Raw genomic sequence first — 23736 nt, forward strand, 5'->3', positions numbered from 1 at the left:
CTCATGTTACCAGTAATTTCACATTAATGGAAATTTTAATCTCTAAGAAGAAATATGTTATTGCATTCATGAATTAGCAGATTATAAAAATAATCTGCTAATGTCAATAAGCGTCTGGAATGCAATTAATCAGAAGATCAATAATATATTAAGGGTTAAAAGGCCATTTCCTTAAGAAAATGACTACTTCCTAGTTTATGACTTACAATGAATTCAATGCCTTACAATTGAATAAATGTATAAATTTTGAGGAGTAATCTTTTACAGTATTCATTGCTTTCTGCCTTAAAAGAAAAAAAAAAGACAATTACAAATTAGTTTTATTTTTATTTTCTAGCTTTAAGAAACAACGGATTAGTTTCAAATAATTGTAAACATGAAAGTAAATACTTTCTATTCCATCTTATCAATTCCGATAATTCTGAAGATAGTTTCTTAAATATTAACATAAGCCGTTTTTCTTACTGTCAGTACTTGACTGATGACAGTTGTGTGCTCAATGGGATGTCAGAAAGATCAAATAGAATAGGAAACAATTCTTTAACAAGTTTGTAAAAAGATGCTGATATTTGTTAGTCGTTTTATGCACTCAAGGTTTATTTAAAAGGCAGTTTTTTATGTCTTTAACAAAGAAATTGATGACTGTTTCATTTTCAGGGAAATAAAACTGCGCTTTTAAAGAAAGTGATTTGTAAATTATGTCAAAAGCAACGAAATGGTAAGTATATAATGACTTGGTCCACGCTTAGAAGTTTTTGTCGATTTCCTACAGTTCCTGTGGCATCTTCTTTAGGAAAACCAAGCAACTTCACTCTTTATTTCCAAATATGTACTTACCAAAGGTAAAGGCTATTTTATATTAATAATGTTTATTAGATATTCTAGCTATTTAGCCGACGTTGTTGGAGATGAAAATATTTTCTTACCTTTTATTAAGAAACCCAGATGATTAGTACATTCTAATAACTGATTTTTCAATTTTAGTGTTATAAAATAGGAGACATTTCGCAAATTTTTAAAAATATTTGATGTGTATAGGTTTTATAAGCCGATAATTAATTAATTAATTTTTAAAAATTTAGTTAAAAGAAACTTAAATTGTAGAAGAATTTAGCCTTTTGCATTTTTGCTCAAATTATATTAGCTTTAAAGTAAATTTGGTTTCAGTAAACATAAATGAAATTATGTTTATTACATTCGTATGAAATATATTAACAATATTTATTTAACATCATGATATATCTATTACATCATGTTTCTATTATTTTTGCCCAGTATTATAATTTTAAGCGGATATTTATTTCAAAATTTATGATATCTTATCTTATCTTTTGAAGTTGCGGGATATTCAATATTTGTTTTAAAGTTTAATTTTCAATACTTTAAAATGAAATTCTCATTGTAATAACTGAATCTCTTTTCAAATATTCTATTACTTTTGCAGTGATTTCATACAGAGTTCTCTATTCGGAGTACTGATTTATAGTTATGAACTTAAAGTTTATTGCATCAAAATAAATATTCAGTTTACTATTAGGAAACAATTACTTTAAGAAAAAATATATTAATGTTATTTGATAAACAAAATAGAATTCTTTCAATATGCACTAAATCTTATACCATAGATATTATATATTTAATATACTCCCATTTTTTTACAGACCCAAAATCGACATCTCGAAAATGTTTCATTTCCTTCAAAGAAAAAAAACTACTTAATAGTTGCGAAATATTCACTAAAATGTTCCTTACACTTTATAATTCGCGATTAATATTTGAAATACTAGTAATATATCAATTATCACAAGAAATCAAATGTTGCTATATGCGAGAAAATAAAAATATAATCCATGACCGCATCCAATAGATTGACCACTGACCACGCACACGCAATTAAACGCGTTTTTTTAGCAAAAAAAATAATAAAATACGCTATTTTTTTATGAACTATATCTCGATTTTTATGTAAAATAAGAATGCAACTTAATAGAAAATAATTAGAAATTTTTTGGAAGGTAATTTTTTTCTTAAGTAATTTGAATCGTCGATAAATCTTTTGAATCATCGATTTTAAAATTTCTGAAATCTGAATAGAAACAATAATGTTGGTATACATATTTGTTACAAACTTAAAATTTATTGTTGTTTATATAATAATTTTATTTTTGTTACATAAATTAAATGTAATCTGATATTAATTTAATAATAACTTCAATTCTTGTACGTTTAAAAAATAAATGCTATGAATACACAATATGCTCTAAAGATAGACATTTATTTTCATGAGAAACAATGTTTTGATGATCTCTTTAAGGAAATCTTCGTTAGGTTTATAAAAGCGGAAATTATTTGAATACTTTAACAATTAAAACAATTTAGGCATATCACCAATTCACGAACATTTTAAAAGTAGCCTTCTCATTCAGAAATGCCAAATCATAGGAAGTGGACTTAAGCTTTGCGGGGGAGGGGGTAATTTCGAAATGAGAATTAGGTTTATTTTGATACGTGATAATTAAAGCATCACCAGTTCAGCATTTCAAGACGTTCACGAAATTCATGGGAATCTAGGAATTTATACAAGGCTGAACATCTTAGTTAATGGTAATTTTACTTTGAAAACAGGGTTTTAAAAGCTATTGCAAACACAAAAATGATGGTATGGTTGTATGCAGTCCATCATGCATCACAAATGAGAAATGGTAGGATTTTCATTTGCATTCTAGTGACTCTAGTGAAAGATTTCCTATCGTAATTATAAGCGTATAACGGTAATTAACAGAGTCTGAATGCGAACTGTAAGTTGGAACTGTATTTATGATGCATTCTTTTTTTCAAAAATTGTGACTAAAATCAGCATTCCTCTATTCACAATATGAAAACATATGGAGAATTTATAATTTTAGGCATTAATTCTTATCATGGACATTGTAGCGATCTACCATGTTTAAATGAGCGCGATTGGTGATGTGCACGCAGCATAGTCGAAGTTAATAGATAAATAATGTTGTGACAAATAATAAAACATTTAATGGGAAGCGTAAGACAGATGTGTTCATGAGGACAGTTCAGCAAAATTTGGTTTTTATGGAATGTAAAATAAAGATTCGAGTCTTTTTATGTACAATTATCGGTTATAACGTCTCTGCTGGATTTGTTAGGTTAGGTCCTAGATGACAAGAAAAACATTGCTTGAATCACAATTCTAGGCATGATGGTCACAAAAAGGGGCAGTAATTTTAAGATTTTATAATTTTCTTCTCGGTTTCTTCATTATTGGGAAAGTAGCGTTACCAGTATTTACCATTCAAAACTATCGATGGCATTTCGATGGAATATGGTTTTCTTCATGAAATAGATTTAATTTTTAAAATACACCTATTTTTAAATTTTATAATAGGAATTACTTAGTTTCATAGAAATTACAATTCTAACAAAATTAATCGATCATATTCATCCAATATCCTAGATATATTAATTTATAATTTTGCACACAAATTTTTTTCTACCATTTCCTACGAAATAATAAGATATTTTTAATTTTTTTATCTTTTCTTTTTGATATATCGGATCTTCATAAATATTTTCATTTTTAATAAATTAAATATAATTGTTTATTTTGCTTATCAGTTCATTAATTTCAATTTTTGGTAATATTTCTTTCAAACTAAAATTATTTTTTCTTAATTTGCTTAGATTATATTTAGTTTAAAAATATTTATCAAAAATATGTGCATTTAAATTAGAAAGTGCTGGCGCCCTGGCATAGGCGAAGCGCGTCTTCCCCGTGATCTGGGCGTCATGGATTCGAGTCCTGGTTCGGGCATGGTTGTTCTTCATCTGTTCTATCTGTGAGAGTGTGAATGTGCTCCCCCCCCCCTGTAAAAAGAGGTTGTGTAAGAGAATGTGATGCGTGAGTAGCTAAGTCGTACACTTGGCCCTAGTTGGCGCTACTAAAAAAACAAGAGACGCCCTCCCCCACACCAGCTTAAAATCGCTGTCTTCGTAACAGCGGGCTTGTTCATGGCAAGTGCCATAAGAAACAACAACAAATTAGCAAGTTTTTAATTTCCTAGAATATATTTAAACACATTCAGAATTATTATCACTGTAATAAGAAGTTTATATAGCCATCTCTGAAGATTTTCTTATGAATTGATCGTTCTAGACGGCCATGTCTCTAAATGAGGACTCTCTGTCTGAAGAAGGAAACAAGTTTCAAAAATTTTACTGTCAAATCAATGTTCAGACTATCGACTAATCCCATTCCTTATGTATTTTTTTAATTTTATATCAAAATTTTTAATAACCCATACAGGAAAGGGTTAAGAGCTGAGGGTGGAGTATGGCGGAGACACGATTCCATGGATTCAAGCTGTCAGCCAGATAATGGAAAGATATGACTGGCGCTAATTATAATGTGGACTGTTTCCCTAATGACTAACTACTTGGAGATTATTTGTCCATATTCTTAAATTTCTTCTATATAAACAACGATACAATTTTTCAGTCTAACAATACACCATGTCACTGGGCCAGACTGGTTCGCAGTTGATTTCAAGAGCATGCTGGATAATATCAAAAAATGACGTTGTCATTTAGATAGGCAAGAGATATAAATCTCGACGAAAATGTACAGGTCATGATCCAAAGACCAATTTGTGCACAAAATTCTTCACTGGCAAATCTCTTGCTGTTTCGGGCTTCTATAGAGATAGTGTAGATAAATATTTCCTCAAGAAATTTCCGATGACTTGTTCAGACAGTGTCACATCGAGCTGTATTTCACTGAATAGAAAGAAAATAGAACTCTGAATAGAACACGGTAATAGAAGATATTCTATAAAATATAGTACTTCAATGTAAACGACTGTTGATGAATGAACATGGATATATATATTAACTATGCAATCACGAATCAATTTTTATGCATATCTTATTAATAAAATATTTTGTAGGTTGTTATGGTTATGGTGGTATTTTATGGTTATATCTCAATAATACTATCGGCAGCAGTGCCTGCATTGTCTTCCCAGAATTATGGAAGTAACAACTTTGACTCAAGGAGATCTAATCTACTAGCCACACCGAGAAACTTACCAAGGACCTCACCTTCATCAAGTGGTTATACCCATGATGTAAGCATTTCATTTTCAAAATATTTATAATCAAAAATTTTAATATTCCATTATTCATAATACGATGCTATTCTAATAGAAAAGAGCAAATGAATTTTTTTAATAAGTTTACAATAAAGTTGAATTATTGCCACAAAATATTTTCACAAAAGTTTCGACTCATCTGATAGGAATATTGTATACATGAACTGATAGACACCATATTTTTAAAAAAGGAATTCCGAGATTTTTCGTATATTACTTGATTAGTAAAAATATGAATTTAACTGCATATATTTTTAATAGGTAGCTGTGAATTGATAATGAAATCTTAGAATAGGAACCGGATGGTGGCAAGTTTGGAATTTAATTTCGGCAAATATCAGCCGTAACAAGGCCTAATGCATATTAAACCCTTCAAATTCAAAGCATTTGGACATCTCAGTTGTATTTTGATTATCTATCGCCTAATCTTAAAATAACCTTTTTATAATTTCAAAATTGCTTGTTAATCAAAAACTAACTTACCAAATTAATGTGATCATATAAGGGCTCAATACTGAAGGGTTTCGATAAAAACAACAAAAAGAAGTTTATAAATAAGTTGAATTAACCCAAAACTCGTAAAAATTAAGTCTGGTTCCTGAGTTATTAAAGACTGATCATTTCAAAATTAATTGCTGAAAGTATCATACGTTGCAATATTATTGACAATGTAGCCCTAAATTTCTTGATCATCACACACAAATTCTGTCTTTTTTAAATTTCTTTATTTCTAGTAAGTTTCATAAATTATTAAACTTTACCAATATGTACACTGAATCTAGAATAATTTATAAACTTATTGAATTTATATATATATATATATTTAATTGCCATTTCATTGTAGGTAGTCCCAAAACCTTACAAATTCAATTACTTTATAGTCGACGATCAAGGAAATACACATCATCGAGATGAAGAATCAAACGGAAATGGAACAGTCAAAGGATACTACGGGTACACCGATATTTCAGGGTTGTTCAGAATAGTTGAATATACCGCAGATAGAAATGGATTTCGAGTTAGTATCAAAACCAACGAACCGACTTTAGTTGGAAGGAAAAGTCCTGCTGACGTACGATTGAATGATTATCCATCCTCCTCAGATATGCGAAATGAAAATGAACCTTGGAAATATTCAGGTAAGTAGTAGGTTTGTTTTATATAAATGAAGTCAAAAAAATATGTTCGAGAAATTATGATAGAAGAATGATTAGTAGTACTTAATTCAGGAAAACTGAGTCTTAGTGAATTTTCAGTTTTTCAATATACATTGAGTGTTTTTTACAGATTTCAGATAGCTGAAAAAGAATATATTAGTAAACATTTTTCACTTGTCAATAAATTTAAGAAATTACTTTTACGATTGCATACATCTGTCATTTCTTAGAAATTTAATTCTTTGATATACATTGCTTTTAAAATCGAAATATCTTTTGTATAAAATATTATAATGTACAAAATCTCTTTTTAAGGTCTATGCAGTGAAATGAAATAGAAATTTAAAAACAATGGTAGAAATAGTGATAGTGCTTTCGTTAAAGTCTTAACATTGTCCAGTAAAGGAGTATCTACCACAAATTTTCTTATATCAAAATCATCTGTATCTATAATCCTAAAGAACTAATAAAAAAATTGAAGTAGTAGGTAGTAAGTAAAATTACGTCAAAATGAAAATGATATTGTCGAGAAGAAAACACTTTTAATTTTATGATGGTGTAAATTTTTTGTGGAGGTTTCGGTGAAAGAATTGCAAAATATTGTTTACTTTATAATACCCTGAAGTGGATAACATTGATTTTTGTTTCTCTGGCTCAGAAAGACTTTATAGTTTTTGATTTGGTTTCAGCAATTGACTTTTGCTTTTAGACATTATTAGACCAATACTTTGAAATAAATAACAACCTAGCAAAAAAAAAAAAAATGCCGTGTTAAAGTAAATAAGAAGTTTAAAAAAAGTAGTGATACGATAATTCAAGTTAAAAATTAATTTTAATATGGTTAAATTTTTTTCAAGTTAAGAGTTGAAAGAAATAGTATGCAAAAATTAATTTATATAATTGAAAATGGAAAAATTTTGACTTTAATATGGTATTGAAATATTTCTTGTAATAGTATTTGTTCCGAAATTACTACAGATAAATTGTAACATTTCGGTTAATTTTTAATTGATTGAATGTTTAATTAACTTTTGCCCTATGAAAAGTAGACGTAATTTTTCTCTTGTCTTAATGAATAAATGTGAAAGATTTGCTTGAAACCTGCTCAATCGTTTAGAAGGAGATATGGAATATACACATATGCATGCATGCGTAACTGAATTTTGTTAAATGAATGATTAAAGAAAGACGCAGATTTCTATATCTGCGTAGTTGATTTTCATCACTAAGTTACTCAAAAATTAAAGAAGACATTTTCATTAGCTCCCTGATTAGTTACGTTTTGAAGGATAATGATTTTAAGAAAAAGCTTTAAGCAATTTAGAGAAAACAACTTGGATTGATTTTAGAAATATTGCCTGAGCCAAATGCCCTTCGTTCAAGAAGTGTGGAAGATTCATAATGGGTAGGGATTGCAATACCGGTATGCCGGGATACCGAATACCGGTATTTTGAGCCATTTGTACAATTTTGTAATACCGGTATTCACAAGTTTAAATATCGTTTTTTCGGTATTTACTAGAAATTTTTAAAATTGTCTCCACTATGTTCAGGTATCGCGAACATAGCAAAATAGTATACGTTTTTGTTTTTATGTCTCCCTAAGGGCGAATATAATTAGCTAATTAATAGCTTAATTAATTGCTTAAATCTAAATTAGCGAAACATGGATTATCCCTGAAAGAAAATATTGTATCCATAACGACTGATGGAGCAACAGTTATGAAAAAAGTTGGAAAGTTGATTGGTGCAAATCAGCAGTTGTGCTATGCACGTGGAATTCAATTAGGAGTAATAGATGTATTATACCAAACAAATAAAGAACTGGAGAATCCAAATACTGTGGATATAGAAACTTCGGATTCCAGCTTAGAAAAGAGTAAGAGTGAGAGTGATATTGACAATGAAGATAATGACAATGTAATTGTTGAAGAAGATATTGCTAATGAGGATGAAATATTAACCTATCAAGAATTGCTTCCTATAATTTATAAAGTTCGAAAAATTGTTAAGATATTTAAACGTTCCCCTATAAAAAGGATATATTACTAAAATATATACTAACTGAAAATAAAACAGAATATATGTTAATATTAGATTCTAAAACACGTTGGAACAGTTTACTCCTAATGATGGAACGATTTTTGAAAACTGAGAAATCCAGTCCAAAAAGCAATAATTGACTTAAACTTGTAAATTAATTTTTCAGACAGTGAATTCGACTTAATATCCAGAACTATATCAGCTCTACTTCCAATAAAACTGACTATTGAGACATTATGCCGGAGAGATTCTAATTTATTAACAGCTAATGCAACAATAAATTTCATGTTGCAGTCACTGAAAGAACAGCACACATCACTATCTCAAGAATTATATATTACATTGAAAAATCGCACAGAAGAAAGGCACACCGAAATAAAAAATGTCTTATGGTATTTACATAATTATATTGATTTTAAAAATGAAAATGAAAAAAAAAGAAAGAAAGAAAGAAAATAACCAATTCATATCTGATTAAGTTTAGAGTAAATTTTCTTAAAATTTTTTACCCACAAACCTATCCACATTCAGAAGAATTCGGTTCTATTATCGAAGATTATGATATCACTACTGTCGATAGTGAAAAGGAATCGTCTCTTGAACTAAGAATAAGCGATATATAAAAAAATTTCAACGAACCAAAATACAATACAGAAATCAGCTATATCCAAAACCATCTGACGAGAAATCGATTTATTTGAAGATGAGGGATTTAGAGGTAAATACTTGGAAAAAGTATATCGCGCATTGCTAACAGTACCACCAACTAGCATAGATGCCGAAAGAGCGTTTTCGACAGCTGGTCATTTTTACGCAAAATTACTTTTGAGGCTTAATGACAGTACAATTGATGCATTATGTTTTTTTAAGATCACATTTCAAAAATTTGTAATAGTATCACAGACTGAATAGTGATGTTTACACTTTTTTTGTGATTTAAATAAATAAGATGTTTCTTTACTTTTTTGTGATTATATACTGTTATATTTTATAAAATGCAAATTATTTTTTGTGATATTTACACTCTCTAACAAAAATGGCAAATAAAACAAAGAAACACCTGTGTTTTCTTTCTTTTCCTAAAATTTCTAATACCGGTATTAAAACCGGTATCCCGGTATTAAGATTTAAAAAATACCGAATACCGGTATTGACATTTTGGTCCGGTATTGCAATCCCTACTTATGCTATACCAAAATTTTGTCTCTGCCATATATAAATAACATTTGCAAGCATTATAAGGCCTTGCTGTTTTAAGCTGAATGAAGCTGTGACTAAACAGGTTATACTACTCAAGTGTAAAAGTCATACTGAAAACATTTTCCTTGCATCTTCAGTACGAAGAATTAACAATCTCATCAACAATCAAAGATACTTATCTACTAAATAGCAATTAGATTTAGTGTCATTTACAGTATTAAGTTTGCAGTTTCCAAATGTTTTAATGGATAAGAAAAAGTTTACCATTATTTAGCATCACTTCATCTTATCCTGATGAAAGTATTTTTAGCTTAAATGTGGACACTGAAAAAACAATAATCAAAGCAAAACAAGATCTTTTATGAAAAAATTAAAGAGATCATTTAAAAATCAAATTAAGAGAAAGAGAGAATTAAATTAAGAGAAAATTAAAGAGAAAGAAAGAAAAAAGGCATTTAGGATAAATTTAATAGATTTAATTGCATGCAGCCTCAAATTTTACAAAAAATTAATTTATGCTAGTTATGTAGTTAATAGATGAAACTTTCCAGCATTTGACTAATCGGCAGCCATTTTTTAATCAAATAATATAGAAATGACTTTTGAGCAACATATTATTTTAACTGGGAAACTGGTGTATGCAGATATTATATTTATCAAATAATTTTGTGATTCTTTGATGTACTCACTTTTATTTACTTTTAGTTTGAAAAAATTAGGAAGGTGGCATGGTGTATAAATGTCAAGTTAAGTTAACAGAATAAAACAGTATTATACAACCTCAATTTTACCAATACTACTCAGTAAATCCTGCAGGCTTCAGCTTTATTCATGCACGTCGTTAGGTCTTTAAGTCTATGTTCGTTTAGTTGTTAGGTCTATGTTCATTTCATAAAAATTAAATAATCTCTTTTAAATTTAATGAATTCTGTTTGTATTGTGAATACTAGAATAAACTAGTTAAGAAATAAAGTTTATTAATTTTGGTGGATATTATTTTTCATTGAAATGAAGCCCAAATTGATGTTACATAATTAAGAAAAAGGGAGAGAAATGCAAATGAAATGGCATATTTTGAAAATGATGGCACATAAATATCAATCACACTTTTAAATCATTATAGCACATCATTAATCTCCTCATATTCAATTATCTAAAAGATATAAAATAACTTCTCATATTCTAATGGAATTATAACACTTTATAATCAATGACAATCCAATCTGACAACGAGTAGAATTCTACAAGCAACCATATCAATACTGAATACAATCTCCAAGAGCCTTTAGACTATAGAAAGAATTCAATGACATAAAACGATATTCAACTTCAATATAAATTTCATCATACAAAATACCAATTTAGAATTATTTAACAGGACATAAATCCGTAGAGCACAGATTTTACCACCTACTGCAAATGTGAGAAGTCAATGACAATATTGCATATTTAATTTGCATTTTATTCTTACATACACAGTCAAATATCAATAAATTATTACTTTGATCATTTGAACAGATTTGGAAACATACAACTTTCAGAGTAACTCATTAAAAAAAGCAATATTTAGATAAGATGTAGTTATTTCATTGAATAACCAAAATATTTTCAAAACAGTTTATTCTATCGAATGTTTCTTTACTAAATACTTTTACAACTTGCACATTTATTTCAATACAGACAAACAAATTTTTCCCATGCCTCTGCATTATAAATACTAAAAAAAAAAAAAAAAAATTACAATGATAATAATCTTGTACTTTATAAAATATGTTTACAAATCAGAAGTATCTGACAAACAACATATATAATTTAATTTATCAAGATTAAAGGCTGTGTAATTATGAAAAAGCTATTCTATTAATGTAATTTTGAATCATGTGGACATTACTTCAGCTGACATCCTTCTGTATGCACCAATGTCTTAAATTTCTGAACGGCAAGAGACCACATGATCACGAGTTATTGCCCATAAATATAAAGTCTGTACCTATAACACCTTGGAGCTAACACATGTGAGGAAGAACAATTTCAACATATTAATGATCATCGGCCAATGAAACTGTATCAAAAATGTGTAGCCTTGTTCTTCCATTCATCATTATACTTCCCCATACATTATTACTTTTCTATTAGTATACATATAATCTTTTCCAGATGTTAGTGAAAAGAAATAAGTCCCATGCTCTTTCCATATTAAATGGAAATGAGAAACATTTGAGATTAAAACAACACTCATCAGTAAAGAAGGCATGACTCCATTGAAAAGATGTTCAGATTTTGTGTTCATTACACCTTTGTAAACCTTATTCTAATAGCCTGCCTTTAATAATATGCAACATTCTGAACACTGGATGAATAGGCCCCCTTTATGTAGTTGCCTGTCTATAATAAGCCAGGGTAAACTATTATCCATTACCGTAAACTAGTTTACTATAGTGGACCAGTACTTTGTTCAGTGTTAGTCTTTTTTCGCCAGTATGGTAATATATTGGTTAGCTATTGTCGCTGTTTTCCTTTGCCATTTACATCAATATTTCTTACAATTGTACCTGCAGTTGCTTTACAAGCTTGTGAAACAACACTTTTGTCGATTCCCATCAAACTAAGCCCTTCTTCCAGTCTGCCAATAATTTTACCTCATGTAAAAGTATCTTGATGGTTTCTTGTAACCTATGTGAGCATATGATATCACTTTCACTTGCAAGAATGTCTAGAAATGTGATTTTTCTTTTTCTAAGTAAGCAGCCCTTTACTATGCATATTGTATCTATGCTTTTTGTATGTCTCTTGTAAAATCACATTCCTAGTATTTGTATATTCATCACCTTCCAGCTGAGTTAGATCTTTATTGGAATGATTACAAAGAGTCCTTTCTACAATTTCATAGCTATATGATGAAAATTACTTTATTATGCATGACATATTTTTTATGCATGAATCTTTAGTAACTTTCCAAATACATTCCCTTTCCAAATACATTCTGACTCATAATAGACATTGAAGACATATTAGGAAAATAAAAAATGCAAAAAGAATTGATTAGATACATACTTGAGGTATTTGAGTACTTTTCCCACATCCAGTTTCTCCCAGTATAATAACAGTTTGGTAAGTCTCCATAAGATAAAGGATATGATTTCGATACTAAACAAAATAATAATAATAATAAATAATTTTTTGATAAAAGGGTTTAAATATTATTTCATATCACTTAAAAACATTAATTAAAATTAATATAGTAAAAAACACATTTACCAGAACTGGGAAAAAAAGAATGTATTTTTTAAATAAGAATTTAATATTATAATACATAATAAATATAGTAGTTTTTCTTTTATATTTTTATCTGTTAAAGAAAATATTTCCTTTAAAGAGTAAACAGATAACAATTTAAATCACCAAGATAATTTAAAATTATAACATATCAATATTACTTCATCTGAATAAACATCAGTTACACGATAAAAAAAAAAGTAATATAGCATAGCAAATAATTTGATTAAAAATTGAGCAAAATACATGATGTCTTATATTCAGCATATACCTTGTACACTTCTTAAACTTTTACACAAATTTGACTCTTATATCATCCTTATATTGTTATTAACTGCATATATGTAAAAAAAAAAAAAATATTAAATTATTTGCAAAAATTCAAAATTTTGAAACTCCTAGTAGAATTTGTAAAAGTTGATAATATAACTTAGTATTATACTGAATATAACATTATTATCAGCAATACTCTGCAGCTCTTAAAATTATATTATTTAAAAAAAAACAATCTTTCCTCAAGGGTATATTAAATCAAACTCTAACAAATATTTAATAAAAAGATAGTCAGTAAAAAAAAATGAAATTCACCAACAATGAGGATTTCTAAAATTTAAATTTTTATAGCAAGAAATTTTCAAATATCGAAAGACAAAAATTATCTGTTGATGCATAGTTCTTAATATCATATCTTTTGAACTTAAATCATTTATTATTTCATCGGAGCTTTAGAATATAGTATACCAATATTATACAAAAATATCTATTTTCCAAATATATATGAAAATTTTGATAAAAACTATAGATTATATAGGACATAAACTATGATTGTTTCATCTGCTGACCAATTTGAATATCAGCAATCCTAACTAAATTCCATTTCAATTAAATCTCTTATGTATAATGTGATATCCATGAATCACTTAATAAAGTATTTGCAAATTTTAAATCATGACAGGCATTTAAGTCTTATTATTATAGAATCTATGCACTTTTTATGCTCATTAAAATAATATCTGAATGTCCCTAATAACATCAAGTAGCATTTTTATTCACATCATCTAACATCTTTTACATTATCAGTATTGATTTTATTTTCTTATTTCCTATGAAAAATATGCAATTGATTAAAATATAAAATAATATGGCACATTTTTCATCCAAAATGTTAGCTAGATTAAAATATACAGATAGATTTTTTTTTTTTAAATTAATGACACTTTGGGATTATCCCATCGCCCATTTTCATACTTTGGAATTATCTCATGAACAAATTTTCACCAAACCCGATATTTTCCCCAAAAGGTAGCTTCTGCTTTTCATTACGATGGCGTCAAAGGATTGGCACATTTTCGAGAGCGTTGACAAGTCAACGAGATAATCCCAAAGTACCCTCATAACTTAGTAGACATTTTTTTTTAATATACTCAAAAATGTATAGGATTTTATTTATAGATTCAATGAACACACAAAAAAAAGATAAAATAAAGTAAAGAAAATACAATACATCATAATTTTACTAAAGAATTTTGAAAAAAAAAAAAAAAAGAATCTTTATTTTTTGGTTATAAATGATGAAGGATTTTTGCATCACTAAAAAAATATTGTTGAAAATAATGCATTAAATATTCTCATAAATTTGTTAAAATTATTAAAAAATGGACATCGAAATTTACTATCCCTAGTATCATTAAATTGACCCAAAATTTTAATTAATTAAAATGCTAATAAAATTTTTGAAAAAATCAAATTTACACCCAAATGCACATTTTTATCTTCTTTATATTTGTGCCAAGTTTAATAATGTCAAGTCAAACTTTTCTGCACAAGGCCAACACAAACACGTACGCACTAAGACATTTGCTTTTATTATGTATAGAAATAATAACTATAGTAATAAATTAAGAGATTCTAATTATTTATAAGTTCACTTTCAAAGACAAATGTATAACAATTTTTTTCCCCTTTTTTTTACCCACAGATCAACATCAACTTAGGATAACAAATAGATTGCAAAAAGAAAAGTGATAAAAATAAATTTTAAAAATTTTAAAATAAAACACTAAGGACTTTTTTCACTATAGCTTTTGAACTGTGTTTTTTCTAAGTATGACTAAGTATTTTATTGAAGTAAGTATTTTCTAAATATTGAATAAATATCTTAAAACATACTAAAAACTACTAAGTAAATGTCTCAGAACACTTTGAAATAAAAGTAACTTTGAAGTCAAACAATACTATAAAATATCAAAGAATATAATACTTTATAAATTGGTAATCGTTGCCTTTGTTGATCACATGGTAGAGTTGAATTAGCATTATATATTGCTGGCTGTTCTGTCTCATGGGCTTCTTTTCTTTCCTCTAATATTTCTGATGAATAATCACCTAAAGAATTGCAACAAAATGTCAAATTTTCATCACATTTGAAAAGTATTAATTACAAAACTGTAAAAGTAACTGTAACTGTAAAAGAAAAAAATATTATAATAATTTCAGCAACATTTGAAATATAAAACTGAACTTTAAAAAAGATCTTCTAAACAACAAAGACTAAAAAAAAAAAGAAGAAACATTTAAACCGATTTTAACAGTTTTTAAAAAAATTTAGAAAATATATCATATAAACTGCTAAGCAAATAAATTAAGAAAATGTTTTTGTACGATTTCTTTATAAGGAAATTAAATAAAAGCAAATCGTAAAAAAATATTAAAATGAGAAATTAAAGTAAATTCAACTTTATACGTGAGAAGGAAGAATTGCAGAAATTTCAATCCCTTTTTAACATTTTTTAAGGAAATCAGAAATAAAGAAATTTAACTGTATTTTTTTATATTCCATATATCAGATAATTTATTTAACATAAAAATAAATACACAATCTATTTAATATTAATTAAAATTTATCAGAAGGTATATTATATTATGTTGACAATCTTATAAAATTTTTCATTTCTTAAAATATACCGCAATTTAAGGGAAAAAAATATGGAAAATTAATAAAATTCAAACAATAGTACTAATCATTTTTAATGATTACCTGGTTTTAAAAATTTAGGCTTGAATTTCGACAAATCGTGAACAAATTTTGAAGACATGACACTTCACGAACACCGGAATTGTTAAACACATGAATTTCAGATTCCCTCGAAAACTTATTTACAAATAAAACAAAATGATTCTGTATTGCCATCACTAGAAGCAAAAATTATTTTAACAATCGTTGCAATGAACACAAATAGATTTCAAGTATAACCTATTACTAAAAATACACGAATATCTAATACAATAAAATATAATATTTCTATCAAATAATACTATAAAGAATTCTATTGATCCAATAATTACTATTTCAACTGCTAGCCTCAAGAGTTCTGGGCCTACATCTTGTCATCATTAAATATAAATTATTTTGAAGTTTTCTTTTAAAAGAAGAAATGGAAAAAAGCAATAAAAGCATTAAATTATTCATATTTTACTTTTATAAATTATTTTTCGTCCTACACCAGTCTGTTATCTTTAGTTAGAATATACAAATATCACCTGATATATCATCTCGAACCCAAACGGTCTTGATCTTCAATTGGGAGCGTTCAATAACAAAATAATACTCCAGATGGTGCTGCTAGCATCTTTCAGCAGATCTCATCATGTAGGATTATTATGGGCGGTCAGTTGTGTTTATGTTGGAGACCGTTGATATAAATTTACGATTTGCATAAAGAGTGGATATTCTGTGATTCAGATATGAAATTTTAGGTAAGTGTATGATTTATTATCATCATAAATATTATTTGTAGTAAAATTTGTTCCGATAGATTTTTGTGAGATTCCTGTTGTCATTTTGACTATTGAATCGTCGGACTATTGCCGTGAAATACCGAAGAGCAATGATTGTATCTCCACAGGCAGTGGGATCATTAGTATTCTGAACTTACTCGATTTATCTGATTTAAAGGGAACGGTCTGTTTCGCGCCGTAGGAGACGAGCTATGGAACACTTGTTTGTTTTTTTATACGAATTATTGGGAAATGAAATTTTTAATAAAAATGTTTCCTGTTATTCTCATCAGCTCTCCGATTTTATACACTTATGTTTGTTTTAAATTCATATAAATAATTAAATATATATGTAAATTATAAGGGTTTTTGCGAGAATTTATTTAAAATTTTCTGCACCCAAAATTTTCTTGATTATGTCATAATCATACATGTAATAATATGTATATTAATTTCTATCATGTGTAAATTTGCATTGATTGATTGTATTTTGATTTTTTATTTATATATTGTCTGATATCTATGCTTTTTTTAATTTTAGATCATGCCATTTGAAGAATTATGAGAACTGAACAATAAACAGAATGTTAGGACAAACAAATGCCTGTGTAAGTACATATTTTACTACTTACATACATATATTTTACTACTTTACTTTACATACTTACTCTTTTGCAAATTTTATTTCTAAAATAAGGAATTTTAAAAAAAGGAGGAAAATGTGGTATAATTAACAGATGTTAAATTATATCTGAAAAAAAAATTGTCAAAATACTCATTTCATTTAGAAATTACTATAAATTATCAGTGAAATAAAAGCTATTGCCATTTGAAAATTAATTTATATGAATGGTTTTAAAAACTTTTTGTGATGCTAAAAAAAATTTTTTTTTAATTTTTTGATGAATTTTGTACAAAGTTTATTAAAATTTTATATATGCAATAAAAAAAGAACAATTCATAAGCTAATATTTGTTGTAAATATCTAATTTTCCCTTCTGAATATGAGTATGTAAATTTAACAACTCCATGTGATTTATTTCTTAATATCAAATAATAAATTTCAGTATAATTATTTTTTTGATTCTGCATTATATTAATTAATATTTCTCTAAAATGTGTATGTTAAAGGTGAGTAGTGAGTACAGTATATTGGGAAATTATTTCATTTAACTTTTAAATTCAAATTTTGCATACAATATTTTAAGATAAAGTCAAATTATATTTTTAAATCATGTATTAAATCAAGTATTAATTTAAACCATGATGAATTTTATGAGGTCATGATCTTGAGATAGTTTCACCAGCTATATATTTCACTATCTTTAGAAATAAAAATCATCTTGGTCTTCAATCTTTAAAAATCTTCATTCTTTAATTTGGATTGGATAAAATTTATTCAAATTGGACTTCCCAAATCTTTATAAAAAATCTTTTTAATTACATTTTGTTTATGTATAATAATGTGTATCATATTTGTAATAATGTATAAAAAAATCATCATAACTAAGAGATTAATAAGAATTTTTAACAAAATTCCAAAAATTTCACACTTGATGACAACAATAAGTTGCACAATTCTGAAGGTTGTATGCTTTGAAATTAACCTTGAAGGAAGGAAAAATTAAAAATATAAGATCCTGTATAATATGCAATTAATATTATGTTAGAACTAAATTGCCCCTCTTTTTTTCTCCTAACCTTTTCCCTCATTATGATCTTCATGAAAACCTAGAAATAGATTTTGGAATTTAAAGGAGACCATTGTTTTTAACAATATAATGGGAATATTACATACTGAAAAAAAATTATTGCTGTGTTTTTAATTTTAAAAACTAGTATAATGTTTTTAGTCTTCATTCTTGCCTGCATATTTGAAGTATTTTATTAACTACTTAATATTTGTTATTTTGCTTTAATCTCTTCCTGTATGAATAATATAGTATAAATTCTGAATTGCCTCTGAAAGATCCTGGAATTTCTCCTATAATTTTACTGTCTTCTTATGATTTTTTATTTTTGACTAAAAATTTAAGTGATGCATGACAAATCTTTCCAGAAAAAGAAATTAAAATAAGAGCTATTTCATGTGGTTAAAATAAATTTAGAGATATTATATTTTAGAAAATAATATCTCTAAATAAAATTAATATGTTAAATAAAATTGTTTAAGATCATTATTTAAAAAAATTGAATGAGTCAGCTAGAGAAAAGATATTAAAGTTATTTTAATATTTCAAGTTTAGCTTAGTTTTAATCAGAACATCCACACTGGAATATTCATTTATAGATGTAAATGGTCTTTTTTTTTTTTTGACATCTTTAAATTGTTTTATTAGTTTTCAATAAACTTACATTATTTGATTGCATCCTCTTAATAATTCTGATTCACATTTATTTATTAAACAAAATAATACTATTACAGAATTAATATGTTGCTAAAACTTTACTGCCTCATAATATTATATTGTGTAGTCTACCGTTGATTTCAATAATAATTGAGTTTAATCTTTTTATATTTGGTTGGTGTGCATTGTTGATGAAAGAAAGAAGTAATATGAGATCCAGAACTTTCAGTTTTTGAAATTCGAGTAGCCGTATCTTTTATCCTACTAGAATAAGTATTATAATCATGAAAACAGATTTTTTCGGTCTAGTAAATCACTACTTAAGGATGATATTGCTTATTACAGCATACTTGAATCGTGTCAGAACCACGCCTGCAATCTTCTCGTTTCTCTGCATGTAATGAAGAGGCGCCGACGAAGTTTCTGTCTCTACCACTACTTAACCTATCCATCTGACAAAAATGTTTTTCCTTCATTTAGTTCAACCGGTTCCTTGAGCTTTTTTCCGAAGAAAAAGTAGAAAGGGAAGGCGGGAGAGAAGTGTTTTCGCCCACCCTCCCACTTCCGCGGGTTCGGTCTGAGACTGAATTGAGTAATGTAGTCCGCTCTCTTCTGTGGGTTTATTGAATGAGCGTTCGTAATCAAATCACGTGTCGAATGCCTCCCGACGCCAAGTTTACAGTTCAAGGGTCTTTTTCTTCTTATCCCCATGGACGGGAGAGTCCGACAGTATCCAGACTTCTCTTGTCAAATTACGGTTGCGATTTTTCTCCGTTTCTGGATTTATTTCGTGTGTTCATTCATTTTTGTTGTTCTTTTAATTTGAATATCGTTTCATTTTAATAGAAGAGATGAATAATATGGTGCCGTTCTGCTATGCTTTTTTTTTTTTTTTGGATTATTGACTTCATTGTTTTTAGCGACCGTTCAGAAAAATATGCATAGAGAAAAAGAGTTTTAAGAAGAGCAGCTGGTGGGGGAAAAAGCATCGCTTTAAACTCATTGCATCTGGAGAAGCATGGAAGATCTCTTCTTGGCTCCCTGCCAAGTTTTCTGAGATGGAATTTTTTTATTCATTAGTGTTAAAATTATAAATTTTCTGCCTAACTGGGAAACAGTATTGTTATCCTTGAATGCTATCATGTCATTTTCATTTACCCTGCCTCGTACTAAAAAGCAGCAAAAGGTAATCCAATTATTTTTATTATTTTTCATATTATCTGTGACGATTTTAATATCATTGTTTCTTCTCGCAATAAATTTAAATGTTTAATATAAAATAGCTTTGTTTGGAATAAATTTGAACTTGAAACTTGAAAAAAAGTTTTTAATTGAATTATTATTATATATAAGTAGAGATTTATGTATATTATTTCTGTTTTAGATATTAGGCATTGTGTAACGTGAGAACGTTGTATAAACTAAGCGGCACCTGTAATTTATTTTGTTTGGTTTAACATTTGGTTTTTCGTACTTGTTAATTTTAAAACAATAAATAATGAGAACACTCTATATTTAACCTATTTTAATATTTACGTTTCAACAGGTTATTAGATTATAGATGTGAACGAGACAAGAGTACTTCAATGTGATGCTAATTATCAGTTAATATGATCTACTAATTATGATGAGTTGCGATTTTTAATTCTTGATTTTAAAAGGATTCGTGCTTTTTTTTTTTTTTTTTTTTTTTTCATACTTATTGCTTTTGTCCGTAATCGGTTTTTTCTGTGAATAATAATTCAGAATACTGTATAACTTTTAATTATTTGTTACGGGTAAGTTTGTGTTAAAAAAATTACAATAAAGTAATGAGTAAAAACCCAATATTTCTGAATTATCTTCCTCTTTATTAACGCAGTGCTAATAAAAAGATTTATCGCTGATACATAAAGTATTAATAATAATTTTATTTTTATAAATTGTATAAATGTGCGAAATTACTAATATTCTTTTCCTTTTAGTTGTATAATAACTGTCTTCTTTAATGCTCCACGATAAAAATTCGATTGATTATACGTTTTGCTTAAGCAAATAAAATACCGAATGAGCTTTTAATTACCGCATTCATTTTATCTAACATTATTATGCTATTGTCATATAATATTGACAACTGAATAAATGCGTATCATATTTTGATAAAATTTTCAATCTCTCTGCTGAAGTAATATTTTGAAGTAAGAAGCGCGTGATTCGTTTATAAGATGTGTTTTTCCAAGGCTTTTTGACTATCGTGTAAAAAAAATATAATATGCAAAAAAAAAGTTTCTTTTCGTGTTATTTTTTATTATCATGCTTTTAAATTTATCGAGCATTTATTAATGGTTACTTCCATATGCGGATAGCGACAGGAGTAACAATTGATAGAGAACGGACAATTTTATCTTGTTTCGTAATTATTAAATGTGCTGTCGTTGATTCTAAAGGGCATGTTTTCTTTCCATTGTCAAAGTTCGTCCAAATATCCAGCATTTTGCTGATATTGGAGCGAAACTTATTTATTTCTTTACCAACGAAAGATTATCAAAAATGTCATCGGCATGCGATAGAACCTGATAACCAACTGTGTATCTCCTGATAATTCTTCTTTTAAAGTTTTAACTTACTTATAATCTGCGTCAAAAAGTTCGACACTTACGAATGTTATTTCGTTATTTATCGTCTTTTCTATTTGTCAACAGTTGTAGAGGGATAGTTGTATGTCGTTGAGTTTTCCATTGTTTCAACGCCAAATATTTCTTTAGATTAACATTTTACAGTCATTGTTATTTTTAATTGCAAGTGAACTTTAAGTGATTTAGAATTTAAAATATTTTGACGAAATGTACATGAAATAAATAAATAAAAAAAAGTTAAATTTGAAAACTTTTTTTTATTAAACGTTCAGTGTCAAAAAAGGAAGGGGTCCTCATTAGGGTATTGTTGTTCTGCTGTTAATAAAAATTAATGAACCTTTATTAGCTAACTTTATGATTAGTTATCAGCAACTCTAAGAAACTATATTTTGTATGAATGAATGTTTCATAATCTTGATTATTTAAAATGTTTTGATTTTAGAAGAATTTTAACTCTTAGATTCTTTTGTTTAATTAATTATTATTGAGACTTTATAAATTAACCGATTTTTGCCTAGTTTATTAACGACTGATTTTGGTAAAATTTTATACTTTCAAAATTATAAATATTGAAAATCTGCGCAATTTAATTAGCTGCATATTATTGCTGATTAATATGTTTAATGGAACAATTTAGATTAAACAGTTCTTGAGATGTGGCAAAATTTTGAGGCCATTTGATTGTGTTGTATGTTAATAAATATTTTTTCACTGTTCATCCATGACTGATCGAGGAGAAAATATAGGAAATATGTCAAGATTTTCCTTCTCATTAAAAATTAAATAAATATTCCTCTTTCTTCTTACGTTTAATGAATAATGAGAAATTGTGAGAATGTTTTGTCTTAAAGTTGGAAGTGCAATTTTATCAAAAGATATCACATTATCAGAGTGTTGTAGTCGCATATATATTGTCGTATTTTTTTTTTTTTTTAATATAGCAATCACTCTACGCTTTAATAGTTCTAATTTTTAGTAAATAACATCTTCATATAAATCTCATTTAAGCTATCATAGATGGTATATTAATTCTGAATATTTCAAAGGTTTGAAAGCACCTGTTATACCTTACTGTATGGATATCTTTCATCAGTCCCTCCCATTTTTGATGGGGAAAAATTTTACAAAAAAATAAGGCCTTCATTTTTCTCGACGAACTATTTCTGAGTTATTACTGAAGGTCAGTTTTGTATTTAAGTACATGATATTTAATTTTATTTTTCATTCGGTGTATCCATTATCCGTTCAGCTAATGGTACTTACTCACTGCGTTTGTAAAGATTTATGAATTGGACACAAGCGTAACAGCAAAAAAATGGATACAGCATATTAACTTGATGGATGTGGTATAATTTGCAGTAGGAAGATTTTTCTTTTTGTGTCTTTTACAGACGACTACACGATTACAACTTTGTAGGTTCTATTCGCTTGAGGCCACAACAGTTTGATTCGTGTTTTTTTTTTTTTTTTTTTTTTTTTTTTGTTCTCATCAATCTTTTAATTTTGCCATACTCTACCTGTATAAAGTAGAAAACGCGATTATAATATGTGATAGTAACTGGATAGTGAATCCAGAGGTCTGAGCTACCTCCCAGCTATGTATTCCCATTTTTGTTTTTTATGTCTATTGTTCCTATGTTCTTAATTTGATTGCTGTTCTAAAAAGTTGATGTGCATTCATACACAGTAGTGATTACAACTCATCAATCATTTAGATTTTATCATTATTTTTTCTGAAGAAAAGCAGGATAAATATATATGAGTTATAGGTAGTCTCGTCTCGTTTTCCCCTCTGGAAGATGAGATATACTCTTTTGAACAGAATTCTTTTATCTCTACATTTTACTCCTTGCTTAGAAATCATTTAAAACAAACATTTTCAGAAGTTGGAAGCCTTTCCAGTTGCTTTCATAAGTAGATGATAGTGTTTGCCTCAGGCAAGGCGTATCAAGTATCCTCTCTCTCTCTGATTTGCAAATGAAATGGAAGGGAAATTTCGTGAAGAGAATATTATTCTTTTGAGATGAACTTCTCGTTCTTTTCATTAAATAACGAGACTCAAAGAAAAGGTCAAACGTTATTCAGCCTGTGGTTATTAAGGCGTTTTGTGAAGGCGTAATGCTGTTCGTCTGCCTGCGGTCGCCTGCTATTTCAGTGT

General features: G+C 27.7%; 2 protein-coding genes across 3 annotated transcripts in view; one reads left to right on the forward strand and one right to left on the reverse strand.

The window, feature by feature from the left end:
* The window catches only part of LOC129963205 (probable ATP-dependent RNA helicase DHX35), a 63436-nt gene extending 47441 nt beyond the window's left edge, over positions 1-15995 (reverse strand). The window contains exons 1-3 of the mRNA XM_056077384.1: positions 15876-15995; positions 15099-15223; positions 12617-12709 (exon numbers count right to left, since the gene is read on the reverse strand). Of these exons, the coding sequence (XP_055933359.1) occupies positions 12617-12709; positions 15099-15223; positions 15876-15933 (276 nt within the window). The 5' untranslated portion in view covers positions 15934-15995. The remainder of the gene's footprint in view (positions 1-12616; positions 12710-15098; positions 15224-15875) is intronic.
* A 464-nt stretch (positions 15996-16459) lies between these two features.
* LOC129962730 (breast cancer anti-estrogen resistance protein 1-like) overlaps positions 16460-23736 on the forward strand; it is an 80417-nt gene continuing 73140 nt past the window's right edge. The window contains exons 1-2 of one of the 2 annotated variants that reach the window (XM_056076689.1): positions 16460-16594; positions 17157-17223. In XM_056076689.1, the coding sequence (XP_055932664.1) occupies positions 17200-17223 (24 nt within the window). In that variant the 5' untranslated portion in view covers positions 16460-16594; positions 17157-17199. Of the gene's footprint in view, positions 16595-17156; positions 17224-19661; positions 20150-23736 lie in introns of those variants that run through there. The other variant, XM_056076688.1, reaches the window with a different exon arrangement.

This window comes from Argiope bruennichi, chromosome 3 (genome assembly GCF_947563725.1).
Source record: "Argiope bruennichi chromosome 3, qqArgBrue1.1, whole genome shotgun sequence".
Classification (NCBI taxonomy): Eukaryota; Metazoa; Arthropoda; class Arachnida; order Araneae; family Araneidae; genus Argiope; species Argiope bruennichi.